The sequence below is a fragment of the Medicago sativa genome, chromosome 8 (assembly GCF_051527215.1).
Source record: "Medicago sativa cultivar Bolivia chromosome 8, Bolivia_mono, whole genome shotgun sequence".
In the NCBI taxonomy this organism is placed as follows: Eukaryota; Viridiplantae; Streptophyta; class Magnoliopsida; order Fabales; family Fabaceae; genus Medicago; species Medicago sativa.
The window spans coordinates 92,248,176-92,262,372 of record NC_140756.1 but is presented as its reverse complement, the minus strand read 5'-3'; the positions used below and the strand labels follow the sequence as shown (position 1 = coordinate 92,262,372).

The 14,197-nt window shown below is 31.7% G+C and overlaps 2 protein-coding genes across 2 annotated transcripts; one reads left to right on the top strand and one right to left on the bottom strand.

Moving 5' to 3' along the window:
* The first annotated feature begins 3,790 nt into the window (after positions 1-3,790).
* On the top strand, positions 3,791-10,496 carry FAD6 (fatty acid desaturase 6). The gene is made up of 10 exons (XM_085737897.1): positions 3,791-3,871; positions 3,957-4,020; positions 4,398-4,642; positions 5,091-5,234; positions 5,375-5,526; positions 6,745-6,867; positions 6,998-7,175; positions 8,740-8,858; positions 9,507-9,621; positions 9,952-10,496. The coding sequence occupies exons 1-10, from the start codon at positions 3,833-3,835 to the stop codon at positions 10,111-10,113; spliced, it is 1,341 nt and encodes a 446-aa protein (XP_085594023.1). The 5' UTR covers positions 3,791-3,832; the 3' UTR covers positions 10,114-10,496.
* Positions 10,497-11,177: 681 nt separating this feature from the next.
* LOC146903336 (BTB/POZ domain-containing protein At2g24240-like) lies at positions 11,178-13,214 on the bottom strand. The gene has a single exon (XM_085737898.1). It carries the CDS (start codon positions 12,720-12,722, stop codon positions 11,394-11,396), a length of 1,329 nt encoding a protein of 442 aa, XP_085594024.1. The 5' UTR covers positions 12,723-13,214; the 3' UTR covers positions 11,178-11,393.
* Between the last annotated feature and the right edge of the window lie 983 nt (positions 13,215-14,197).

Here is a 14,197-nt window from a genome sequence, read left to right as displayed (position 1 = left end):
AGGAAAAAAAGGCTTCGGTTTTTTTTTAACTATAAATAAAGGAGAATTTTTTAATCACGTAATCACATATTTTGAGCAGAAACTGAAACTCAAACCTTCTTTTGATCTAAGCTTTTTCTTTCTTCAGGTTTGACAAACACCTATACTATTGTTTCTTTTACTTTTACTTATGCTTAGATTTTTATTTTTATATATAATATAAGAGGGAACTAACACCTACGATTGAGTTTACTGATTGTTTTTTTTCCAGGTCCTTGAACTATTTTTGTTGGCATCCATTACAAACACCTACGAGTTTCAGGTGCTTGAACTAACACCTATACTATTGTTTCTGTTTCACGTCCTTGAACTAACACCTATACTATTTTTTTCTCTTTTCGATTCAACAGTAGCGTTTTAATATTATTAATCACCTATACTATTATCACGTATACTATTTTTTCAGGTCCTTTTCGTTTCAATATTATTAATCAGTAGCGTTTTGATTTTAATAATAATATTTCCAGTCCTAAAATATTATTATTTTACCAGTAGCGTTTTAATATTATTAATCACCTATACTATCATTTTATGATAACACCTATACTATTATTCTAGGTCCTTATTTCTAAATAATTATTATATACATATATCAACCACTTTTTGATCCTGCTTTTTAATATAACATGTTTTCATCTTTTTGTTATTTTTATTTTTTGATTTTTGTAGACGAATTTTTAAACAGCATTTTAAAAATTTCTAATCATGTTTACGCACACTTGCAATACCTTCATTCAAATTTGATTCCTATTTAACCAATAAATTTGATCAGTTTGGTTTCTAATTTTCTTTTTCAGAAATTATGGCTGCAAAATTTTGATCTCATTGATAGCAAAACAATCAATAATAAGTACAGAGTATGGAGATTCAGGATTATGATCATTAGAATGTGGAGAATGCCAAACTTTAAAGATAGAGACTAGGTTGATTTAATCGATATGGTTTTCATGGATGAAAAAGTATGCATCAGTTCTTTTTCCTTATTAACTTTTACAAACTAATTAACATGATTTTACATTATTTAAAGTTATTTTTTATATTATCATTAATCTTTACCGGTTTTTATTTGTTTTGTTTTATTATTGTTTTATTATTCACAATTTTTGTTGACTTTTGTTCTTTCTAATATTCAAGAGGAGCAAGATTCAATGTACTGTGTGGAGTGACAAAGTTACAAAATATCAATCTATCGGAGACATTGTTCTCATTCCTAGAATTACAGACAACCTTAATCTACCATTCAAGTTTAAAAGAAGACAATTTCCAGTATCCATTTGTTCTGGTATGACCATTAACAAATCTCAAGGACAGACACTTTCAATTGTTGGGTTGTATCTTCCAAGACCAGTCTTTAGTCATGGTCAACTGTATGTTGCTCTTTCAAGAGTTAAAAGTAAGCAAGGGCTAAGGATACTTATTGAAAATAGTGTTGATCTTCTTCCGAATACAACAATTAATGTTGTATACAAATAAGTATTTGAAAACTTAATATAGCAAGATATGTAGCATTTGTCTTTCATACATTAGTTGGGATTTAATTTTATCGACAAAGTACTATTCCTTTCAATTATCACATTATTATATTTTATTTTTGCACTACACTTATTAATTACAACTTTTGTATTCCAAGATTAGATAGCTTATTTTATGTTCTTTAATATTTTTTATTTCTAAATTTAAATCATTTCAATTTTTTTCATGTATGTGTCCATGAACATAACCTTATTTAATATTTTCTATGACTATTCCGGGCAACGCCGGGTCACTACAATAGTTAATTAAAAGAAAGAGAGGTGTTATTTTACCAAATTATCCTAATCAACTATTACTCCCTCCGTTTCAAAATGAGTGTCGCTTTAGCCAATTGCACACAGATTAAGGAATGGAATACAGCAGTCAAATGTCATAGCAATTTTACCAAATTATCCTAATCAACTATTGGTTTGTTTTTCATTAAAGAAAAAATAATACTTTGGAAGTAGTGTAACATAGTATTAATTGAAGGGTACAATTGAAAAGAAAAAGTTATTATTGCATTGAAAATCTAAAGTGACATTCATTTTGAAACAAATTTTTTTAGCTAAAGCGACACTCATTTTGAAACGGAGGGAGTAGTTTGTTTTCACGTAAGAAAAAACAATACTTTAGAGAGTAGTGTATATAGTATTAATTGAATGATACAATTGAAAAGAAAAAGTTAATATTGCATTGAAAACTAAAAGTGACATTCATTTTTAAACAATTTTTTGGCTAAAACGACACTCATTTTGAAATGGAGAGAGTGATATTTTTTGTGTTAACATCTGGTTTTCAGGGAAAATGGACCTTGATGATATGGAGTTAGGTCAAAGATAGGTAAAGTTTAGTCAAAAAAATATTCCACTCAAGAATCAAATTCGGACTCTCTCAAACAATTCACCCTTCGATGAAGTTCATTAATTATTTTAGCCCAATTACCTGGTTGTTAATTACTTCATCTGTCCCTACATCTAAGCACATATTTGACTAAAAAATTGTCCCTAAATGTAAACTCCTTTTCGAATTAGTAGATGCATTTATTATTTTTTTTCCTTAACATACCCTTAATTAATACTACTAACTTTGTATTGAAATATAAAAAGTCAAATTTAATACATATAAACAAATGAGAATTTAGTAATATTAACATAAAAAAATTGGCACATTAATTGCACTAATTACTTTTCTTAAGAAATTTAGAAAAAGTAAAAAGTGCTTAGATAAAGGGACGGAGGGAGTAAATTATTTGATTCAAGTAACTCAAGAACGATTGTGATTTGGTGAAATACGCAGAACAAAAATGCAAAAAGTCTATAAATAATAGGTCATGCTAACACGCGCCCTCAAAATTAGAAATGATTGATAAAATTTTGGTAAAAATAGTTACTTTTATTTGTTTCAATGCATTGAATGTACAATTTTCTAAATAAAATTTTCATTTTAAAGTGTCATAATGACACTTGTTAGCATTTTCCTTAAATAATTTGCAAACTCTAAATAATTTATAATCAAATTCTTAATCATTCACAAGTTTAGAGACCTACACACTAATTGAAAAAGATATACATAACTGTTACAATTTAAAAGTCACAAACTTTTTTTATTAAACAAACAATTATATGCATTAACACATTTATATACTTCTAATGTTAATCAAAAACTAAAACTTCATTAAAAAAAACAACATTCATAATTTATATGCATTGTCACAATAAAAAAAATGTAAAGACAGACACAAAAAATTTGTCTGAACGCTAGTTAGTTATAAATAATGTATTTTTATACGTTTGTTAAATTTTAATAGTTTAAATAACATTGCTGAAAAGATTAAATGTCAAACTCTATAATTAACCGGACTTGACGAGCTAACCCATATATATTAGTCCAATTTAACATTGCTGCTTATACAACAAATTACAATGACAATGCTATGTAATCGTTATGGGCACTATCTTTTTAACACTTAATCTTTTTTTTAATGATTTTAATACTTTATCTAACATTCATTTCCTTGATTGAAATTCATATGAATTTCACATTTTAAAAATTAAGCTTCATTTAATAAAATAAAAAACGTGAATGTTAGAGATTAGAAAAAGTGAAGTGAAAAGGTATGAAAGGAAGGAAGGAAGAATACATGCGGCTACAATGGTCTATCGATCTGCGTCCACATTTGGAGGGGCCCACACCAAACAAAGTCTCTCTCTCGCCAAATAAAAAGAGTTTATCTTTCAGAGAGAGAGAGAGAGAGAGCGCTCAAATTTCATCTCAAAAAATGGCTTGCACCTCTGCAAATTCATTACTCCAATTAAAGGTTTTTCATTCTTTTCCCTCTCATTCCTTTTAACTTTTAAATAAATACAAATCTTAGCTTTATACGGCTTTGTTTGTTTTTGCAGGGTTCTTCATTCCAGAGGCCAGTTTTGAATTTGAGAACAAACATTTCTGCTCCTTACTCACCTGGTATTCTATTCATCTTCTTCCTTAACTACTTTACTATTTTTTTTCTCTGCTCTTTCAATTCTTGCTCATCTTGTGGCAATTCAGTAATTAACAAACAATTATTCAACATTTCTTTGCTTCAATGCTAAATGCTAATGCATGCAATGCAATGTGGACCTTATTTTCAACTATTATTAATATGCAATTATGTATGAATGATATGGGTGCCTTTCTACGAAGCACGAATACTCCTCAGATTAGGTGTGTCCTGGTGTCGGATACTATCGACACTGAGTTATATCATTTTCTCATATTATTATCTGTGTCGACGTGTCAGTTGTCTAAGTATGTGCTTCATAGGTGCCTTTTAAATAATGAATTTTCATTCTGTGTCACAGGCTTATCTAGCCTAAAAGGTGATGGGTTAATCCATAAAGGGTTCAGGCATCAAAGTAAAAAACATTTGATACCTAGGAATAAAGTTTCAGTTATACGAGCTGTGGCAATTCCGGTAGAACCAGCTCCAGTGGAAAGTGCGGAGTACAGAAAACAACTAGCTGAGCGCTATGGTTTTGAGCAAATTGGAGAGCTGCTTCCAGACAATGTTACATTAAAAGATGTCATTACTTCTCTTCCTAAGAAGGTGGATTTTCTTATGATTTATGTCATGTTTTGTAGTGTCAGGATTTTATCATTAAGTTTTAGAACGTAGGGTCACTTCTTTAGATTCTCTATTTCTTTTAACTGTTCTCCTAAATAACACTTTCTGGTGTGTTTTCTTCTTGGGTAAGGATATTAAGGAATTGTTCCTTATAGCATAGTTGTGTACATGTTTATAATAAAACATCAACGACAAGAATAACATTTTCCGCACTTTATGAGAGAGAGAAGGCGTCGAGTATCTATGTAATATATATGATTATTCTGTCTCTAGGCCATTCTTGTTTTTTTCTCACTTTCCATACTTTTGGCAAAGAATTACACTAACCAGACAGAAAGGACCTGTCTTGTTTTTTCTAATAATTCCATGGTGTTCAGACTTCAATTTTTATTTATATATAAATAATGATAATCATTTTAAATTTTTGAAGGTTTTTGAGATTGATGATGTTAAAGCATGGAAGTCTGTTTTGATATCTGCCACTTCCTATGCGCTGGGGCTTCTTATGATTTCTAAAGCGCCCTGGTATCTACTTCCTCTGGCTTGGGCTTGGACAGGAACTGCTGTAACTGGGGTTAGTTCAGCGCATATTTTCCTTATAATTACTCGTTACTGCTGTAACTCCTATCTCTCGACAGATCTTCTCCTCTTGAAGATCTTGGACATATGATTTGGGTGTAAGTTTTGTGATCCTCTTTCGTTTTTGCCCCACAGTTCTTTGTTATAGGACATGATTGCGCTCACAAATCATTTTCAACAAACAAATTGGTAGAAGACATTGTTGGAACTCTGGCCTTTTTGCCACTAATTTATCCATATGAGCCATGGCGATTTAAGCATGACAAACATCATGCAAAAACAAACATGTAAGCGGTGTTCCCTTCTATTTTTTTTGTTTTTCTAGGTGCATCTTGTAAATCATTTAGCTTTAAATGTATGTTATAGACAGACTGGCTAATATTTCTATTCAATGCATGAAGTGTGAAACTTGGTTAGTTTTTTGTCCTGAAAACCCATTATTAATATATATTTCAGTAGCTTAATCAAGGGATGAAAAAGAGATTCACAGCTTAATTAAAATCATGGCTTAATACATGCTTTGGTCCCTTAACTTATTTTTGAATTTCATTTTGGTCCCTTAACTCTAAACTGTCTCAATTTGATCCCTTAAGTATCTCTCCGTTTACCAAAGTGGTCCCTTCCGTTAGTTTTTCGTTATGTTTAATAAAAAAAGTTAAATGTGGGACACGTGTCATTTTGTCATTTGTTGAGAACTTTTTTTGAGGAAAAAAAAGTTCTCAACAAATGACAAAATGACACGTGTCCCACATTTAACTTTTTAGTGTCATTTTGTCATTTGTTGAGAACTTTTTTTGAGGAAAAAAAAGTTCTCAACAAATGACAAAATGACACGTGTCCCACATTTAACTTTTTTTATTAAACATAACGGAAGGGACCACTTTGATAAACGGAGAGATACTTAAGGGATCAAATTGAGACAGTTTAGAGTTAAGGGACCAAAATGAAATTCAAAAATAAGTTAAGGGACCAAAGCATGTATTAAGCCTAAAATCATTAATGAGATGCCACATCGTTCTGTTAAATGTGTTATTTCCTTTTCCAATGTACACGCGTTCTCTGTCCAATGTGTACTTGATATAACTCGCAAATTAGGAACAATGGAACAGTGTGTTTTTCAATAAAAAAAGATGAATTCAAAGGCTCTACAACAAAGGAATGATTAATCCAGAGTCACAGTCTCCTAGGAACAAATGCATAAATGACCCAGCCACCTATTCTCTCTCCCTCATATATCAGAATCACATGGAATCCATGGACTCTTCGCTAACTAACTAGCCGTCTCCCCTTCTGGCCCTGCTGTCTTTCTCCTCGTATAGACTTTCCATATGGCGGAGTTGCTTCTATCAGTACTTTGTGCTGAAAGTGTAAAATTCAGGCTTCATACAGTATATGTAAATCAATAGCACTGTATAAGATGTGTAATGTTAGCATCCATGTATGCACTGAGGATATAGCTTTTCTGTTTTGTTACTTTTAATTGTAAATCATCTCTAATGATACAGGTTGAAAGAAGATACTGCTTGGCAGCCTGTTTGGCAGGATGAGTTTGAGTCAAGTCCATTTTTGAGGAAAGCAATAATATATGGATATGGTCCATTTCGTTGCTGGATGTCTATAGCTCACTGGTATGGCCTTGAAACGTTTTTATATTGTTCCTAAGGACTATTTCATTAACTTGAGCAGTCTTGATTTCAATTTTTTGACATTTAGTATTTTAGTTTATACCGTATCTTGATGCAAACTAATTTCTTTCAGGTTGGTCTCTCACTTCGATTTGAAGACGTTTAGACCAAATGAAATAAAGAGGGTGAAGATAAGTTTGGCTTGTGTTTTCGCCTTTATAGCAATTGGATGGCCATTAATTATTTACAAGACTGGAATCATGGGATGGATAAAATTCTGGTTGATGCCATGGTTGGGCTATCACTTCTGGGTAATTTCACTTGTCTTGTAAATTAATATTTTGTTTATCACCGTGTCTTTTTTGTTTTTATTTCTTTTGTTTGGATGGATCTTAATTACTGTTTAGCCTAGATAGAGACGAAGCCAATAAACAGTCACTGGATTTTTTTTTTTTTAAAGAGTAATCAGTCACTGGATTGAACTTTGATTTATGTATTGAAGTAGAATTGGTTAGCGACTATTACCGAGCTTTAATGTATATATAGTGCCCACTCACAATCTTATATTAAAAGAATGGAACAATATAAAACTATCCCCTGGTTGCATGCGTTGTATGCTGCCGGAAAATTTAGAGCAAGATGAGGGAGTTCAGCAGGGGCCCTGATTCCCTACAAACGATGGTTATAATTTTAAATTTTCCACTATATTACACGTAGTTTATTTTTATAAAAGTAAAAAATGGCCCTTAAGTCACTAAATTTGTTGAAGAACAGCCATGCTTTATCGCACAAGGTGAGGTTAGATACGTTGATCAGACAACACTGTGATTCCATATCTTATAGTAGGTTAAAAGATATACCATTTACCTCTAAATATCTCTTAATAGTCTGGTCTATAGTTTTTCTTGGTCTCTCTCTACCTGTAGGTGTTGCACTATTCTCCATCTGGTCAGCCCTCTTTATTGTTGCTCCTATGAGTATTCTCCTAACATGTCCAACCCACCCCAAGACAGTATCCTATTATCTTTTTCTATAGTGGAAGCTATCCTATAGGTCGTCTTCACTATAATCCCCTATAGCCGCTATAAATGCATTCAATGGTTTATTTTATTAATTAGAAATGAGTTTAAGTCTAAACGTACGAGATATTAATAAGTAAAAAGAGAAAATCGAAAAAAAGTTTGAAGCATATTCAGAGCAGTGAAGATTCATTTTAAAGATAAAAATGGATGAGTACACAGTACATTCAAGTATTAAACAACTCAAGGCAAATGAATCAGAGTAATTGTAATTCAAAAAATAGCAAGATCATAAAATCAATTTACCTATCTTCATTGATTTTTTTTACATTCGTTTAATAATAGGTGAAACTTATTGTACAAGTTCAACTTACAAAGCTATGATACTTTCTATCTTTTAAATAATAATTTTGTCATTTAAATATATTGACTTTATATTTTTACTCTGTTGGTGAATTCTCTACAGTACTACACAATTTATTAATTATGGATAAATATAACATTAGGTTATTTTTATAAAATATAATGATTTTATTAAAGGAAACACTAGTGTAAAATAAAGTGTCTTGGCCAATTTGAAAGCATTCATGTAATGTAAGCCTCTAAATATGTTATCAGGTTAAGTTAGACCTTTATGTTTTACCAAACCGTTAGGTTGTACCTGAAAAATACGTTATCATGCTTTCTTTATTCTTCTTCCTTTTTTTTTTTAAACTTTCTAGAGGTATTTCTTTGCTTTAGTAGTTTATTTATCCCCCCCCCAAATATTTAGACTGTGTTTGAATATGAATTTTCATGATGTAATTAATACTGTGGGCCATATGTCTAAGAGGTATCCTTTTGCTCTCAATCATAGATGAGCACTTTCACCATGGTACATCATACTGCACCACACATACCATTCAAAAACTCAGAAGAATGGAATGCTGCACAAGCACAGCTTAATGGAACTGTTCACTGTGCTTACCCTCAATGGTAATGTATTTTTTCTGCTTGTATTCTAATGTATGTTTTTCTCGCCATTAATAAGACACATGGATATATGCTGAATAAGTTCGCTACTGTTGATTTTTTTTTCTTTCATTGCTCTTTGGAAATGAGTGTTATTTTATTCTGTGGATACTGAATAATTTATCGACTTTGCTCTATATATTCTTTGCATTTGCACCGTATTAAGGAAAAAGGACAAACAAAGTACTTAAAATATGATCAGAGAAAATGGATAGTCGAGAATGTTTACTATCTACGGTGGCATATTGCAATTATAGTTGAAGTGAAAGAGAATTTTTTTAAGTGACTGTGTATTGCATTATACATACAAATCCATAATTGATGGATGGTATCTCAGGTTGATTATCATGTCTATTATAAATCACCTTAGAAATGTTTTAATGCTTACAATATCCCGATGTCCATGTAAATCTCTTGCCTGTGAATTGTTAACTTTAAGTATCTCCTTATATTACATTTGTGAAAGAGATTTTTTTAAGTGACTGTGTATTGCATTTATGAACAATTTTAGTTTTTTCCCCTTCTCATGATTTCTTCAAAGTGCAGGTTTGCGAAATTAACTCGATGGCCAATATTGACTAACCGCTATATTCTGACTTCTTTTCTGTACAGGATCGAGATCTTATGCCATGATATTAATGTCCATATTCCACACCATATATCCCCGAAAATACCAAGCTATAATTTACGAGCAGCCCATAAATCCATCCAAGAAAATTGGGGAAAGGTAAAGTCAATAATGTCAATATCATTTTATGCTTCATGAAAGAAATGAGGGATTCCATTTTCTTCCACTTTTTGCAGTCTTATATTAAGAAAAGAAATGAAAATGTTAAAACAATATTTGCTTTGCCACCAAAACATACTTTTCGATATAAGTCCAAATAAAAGATTTGAAAGTTTTGTTTATTCCAGTCATGCAGATTTGTCTGTGTTTAAACAGTTTATCAGCTCTAAAACATTATCAATGTCTAACTAAACTCTAATTCCATGGTTAAAATTTCTAGATGACATTTTAGCTAATTATTGGTATTATTTTGTTGTGTTGGAAAAACAGTATCTGAATGAGGCTAGTTGGAATTGGCGATTGATGAAGACAATCATGACAGTGTGTCATGTGTACGATAAGCAGCAAAATTATGTCTCCTTTGATGAAGTTGCTCCTAAAGAATCTCGTCCAATTAGATTTTTGAAGAAAGTAATGCCTGATTATGCCTAATTAGGTCCAAGTTGGCTTATTTTCATGCAATTTTTTTTATGTATCAGAGTAGGTAGGTATACCATTCATTTTCTTTTTTACGTGTTCAATAGTATTGTTTAACATGGTTCCATTTTTCATATCACATAACAAGGGGAAATTACTTGGAGCTCTCGTTAAGTTCACGGTTTATGGTAATCATATTGGTTGCAAGCTCTGAGAGACATTCATTAGGTTAATGTAGACATTATATTAATCTGAACGTGATTTTTGTTAGGACAATCGCATTGGAAGAGTATTATATTATATGCATAAACAGATGTCTAACGGATAAAAAATCATGTGGAGTGTGTTGTTTGAGACTTCGAGCGTAATGCCTAATAATGTGTACTGTCATTTTTTTATGCTTTGTTTTTATACATTACTGACACAGTAACATTTCTTTTTGGTCTAAGAAAAGCTCATATTCAACCATAACTGTTTGCAAATTTCAAAGTGGAACAGTATCCTAAACAATACATTTCCTTGTAAAGAGACAGAGAACCACATTGATCGATATTGTTATATTCTGATGGGCTGCGTAATATATCTAATTTAGATTTGATTAAATTAACGTTGTCACAAAAAAGTTTGAGTAAATTAATATTTAGAACTTCCGAACAGAAGATAGTGGTTTGGTTGACTACCATCTGTTAACATCATTTGTAATAACTCGAGACCTTTTGGATTTATACAACATTTGATGAATTTGGTGCAATGCAACCTAAAGAGGTCATAGTATATTTTACGCAATACTAATTAAATAGGAAAAGTGAAGTGACCTAAAAGCTGCAACTCACCCCACCCACCACATGCTAAGTAATTTCTCATTATTCCCTTCACCATTCTAATGCAAGCAAAAGGACTTCATCTCATTTACTCCACCTCCACGTTAGTTAGTAGCAAAAGAAAAGGTTAAAAGAAAGGTACAAAAGTGGATATGACCTTATCAAAAGAAAAAAAAGGGAATAACTTAAGGCTGGTACAAATTTAGAATCTTCAAGAGATATGAAGTGATGTATGAAATCTGATTCAGTACACTATAGTAAAATAAGCAATCCACATATAGTATTCAGTATTCTTTGTAGATATAATACATCAGCAGCAAAACTACATGTATCATGTATGCATAGTTAACAACTATTCAATATACAATGTTTTAGACTCAGCACTATCTTGAAAATTGCAGAAGCAATCTGGTTATGACAAACTAAGAAAAAATTAAACTTAAACTAAGCAAACCACTCTATAAACTAACTAAATCATATAATTGGTGGTGTAGGAGTCTCCCATATATCAAAAACATTCTCTTCACTATGAAGTGCAAAAAGCCTATCCCCTCCAATGGAAAAATCACATATTGACCCACCATAGCTTCGTCTTAACCTAGACGTTAAAACCCATTCAGGGCCACAAAACACTGAAATGCAATCATTCATGGAAGAGAAAAGTTGTCCACCATGCAATGCCAATTTAGGGTAACAAGGTTCCTCAGGCATCTTCCCTTTCATCAACCTACTTCTAGAACTCCACCTCACACTGTTAGCAGCAGAACTTCTCAAATCCATGAAACCCAATTCCTCAAACTCATTCACCACACAAATGGAATTATTATCCTCCATTGCTATTGCATCTCTCACCCTTTTCTCATCCACAGCCAAAGTAGCACCTACATCAGACCAACACCAAACCATTTTCTTCTCTCTAAAATCCAAAAGACTAATATAACAATTATCTTTTCTTGGAAACATTGTAGCAACTAACAAACAATTACTACCTTCTAACCATTGAAGCTTATCAGCATCACCAAGTGACCAACCTAAAGGCTCATAAAAAAAATCAATTTGTTTACCAGTAACTTGATCCCAAACACCAACACCATATTCATTACTCCTTCCTTTACAGCTAGAAAATAATTTATAATCGGAACTAAAACTTAAAGCACCAGCAGTATAACTTTTAACATGATTTTCATGACTAACTTGAAATTTATACCTAAGTTCACCATTATGAGAACTAAACAAACCCATTCCACCATCACCACGACCAAGTCTTTCACTTACACCTATAACAATATTGTTAGGGTCAACCCAACCAACATCGTTGACTCTTTGATAATCAAGATTAAGAGGACAATGTTCTTCTAACATCCAATCATAAACATGAACCATGCAACCATGAGCAACACAACAACCACCATCTGGACCAGCTCGAATTGCTGTTCCATCACCAGGTGCTTGTCCTTGAACAGAACATGACAATCTTAACCTATTACCATCAAATTGACCCCACTTTGCAGAACGAACGTGATCTAGAACACCATAAAACAGAGCTTCTCTGTAAAGAAGCTTTTCAGGAACATTTTGAGGGATGTAGAGTTCACCTGTTCGTAGCAGATCTAAGATAACAGAGAAACAATCCGCGTTACGATCGATGAATTTTTCACTTCCATTATCTTGTAACAGATTCCAATTCTCATCTAACATTGCACCCAACATAGAATTCCTTCCTGCATTTGCAAGTGTTGTTGCTGTTGTTTCAAATACTCTGCCTCCTACGTTGAATTTCACTCTATCGTTTATAACACCCATGATTTGTTTCTTTCAAATTATGAAACTTTCTCAGAAACCCAGATGGGAATTGGGTTCAATTCAACAAATTTGATGAATTAATTTGATAAACACAAGATTTTTGGTTTGATTCTATAGAGAAAGCTAAAAGCAGGGGAGTAGTGTAATTGCTACGAAATGTTGTTGGGAAACATACAAAGATTATGATTTTTTTGTGGGAAAAAACAAAAAACGATGATTGTGTTTTAGAAGGATTGAAATTGAAGTAAAAGGAAATGGGTATTGATGAGATCAGAGGATAGATAAGGGTTAAAGGGATGGGATTGTCGTAAAACAAGAAATGGATTTGCATTGAAGGAATATTATGTTATGGCTTTAAAAAAGAGGGTTTTTGAAATCGTGGGATTTGGTGAAAGAAAAGACGAATCAAATTGGGTGGAGCGGTTGGAATTCAAAACAGAATTGACTCAGTTTCATTTCATATCATCTTCTCTCCCTCTTAAAAGTCACTCTGTTTTTGCTCTCTCTCTGTTTTTCTTTTCTATTCTTTTTGTTTTTTCTTTAAAAAATAAATTGTATATTTTTTTTGATGGGTCTTGTTAACCAATGCCCTTAGTTAAGGATTCAAATATAAAAATAATTTACAAGTTTTATGTAGATAAAGTTACTTTTTAAATTTTCAATGTGTTAAATACATCATTCCCAAGATAAAATTTCCTTTTTAAACTTCTTAACAAGTGTCCCAATTCCTTTTTTTATATAAGGAAATTTAGTAGAGTTGAAATTTATGAGTTCACCAAAATAGAAAAAGCCTCTCCGAACGGAAAAAAAAGTTTATAACACCATCCCATTTGTGTGTCATATTTTCCAATCACAATATGACATATACTCCATCCGTCTTTTATTAGATGATATGTTTGACAATTTGCACTTTTGACTTGACATATTTTGATCATGTTTTTTCTACTAATATACAAAGATAAATAATACTATCATATAAGATGTTGTTGGATTCGTCTCGATTAATATTTTCAAAATATTAAATTTTCATAATTTTTTCAAATAGATAATTAAAGAAATTAAAGATCTCCTTCAAAAAAAAAATATTAAAGATAAAAAAAATATGCATTGGTATGTGCGTCTAAGTCATCTAGGTCATCTAATATACTCCCTCCGTCCCTTAATGTAACCACCCATTTGATTTTATTTTTGTCCCTAAATGTAACCCCCTTTTCAAATTACTAGATGCATTTATTACTTTTTTCCTAAACATACCCCTAATTAATACTTCTAACTTGTCTTGAAATATGAATAGTCAAATTTAATACACATACAAACAAAGGACAATTTGGTAATATTAATACACATAACAGAGACATTAATTACACTGACAACTTTTCTTAAGAAATGTGAAAAATGCAAAGGGGGGTTACATTAAGGGACGGAGGGAGTAAGACGAAGGGAGTAATTTTTTTTTTCTTCTTTTTTCTCTCTTT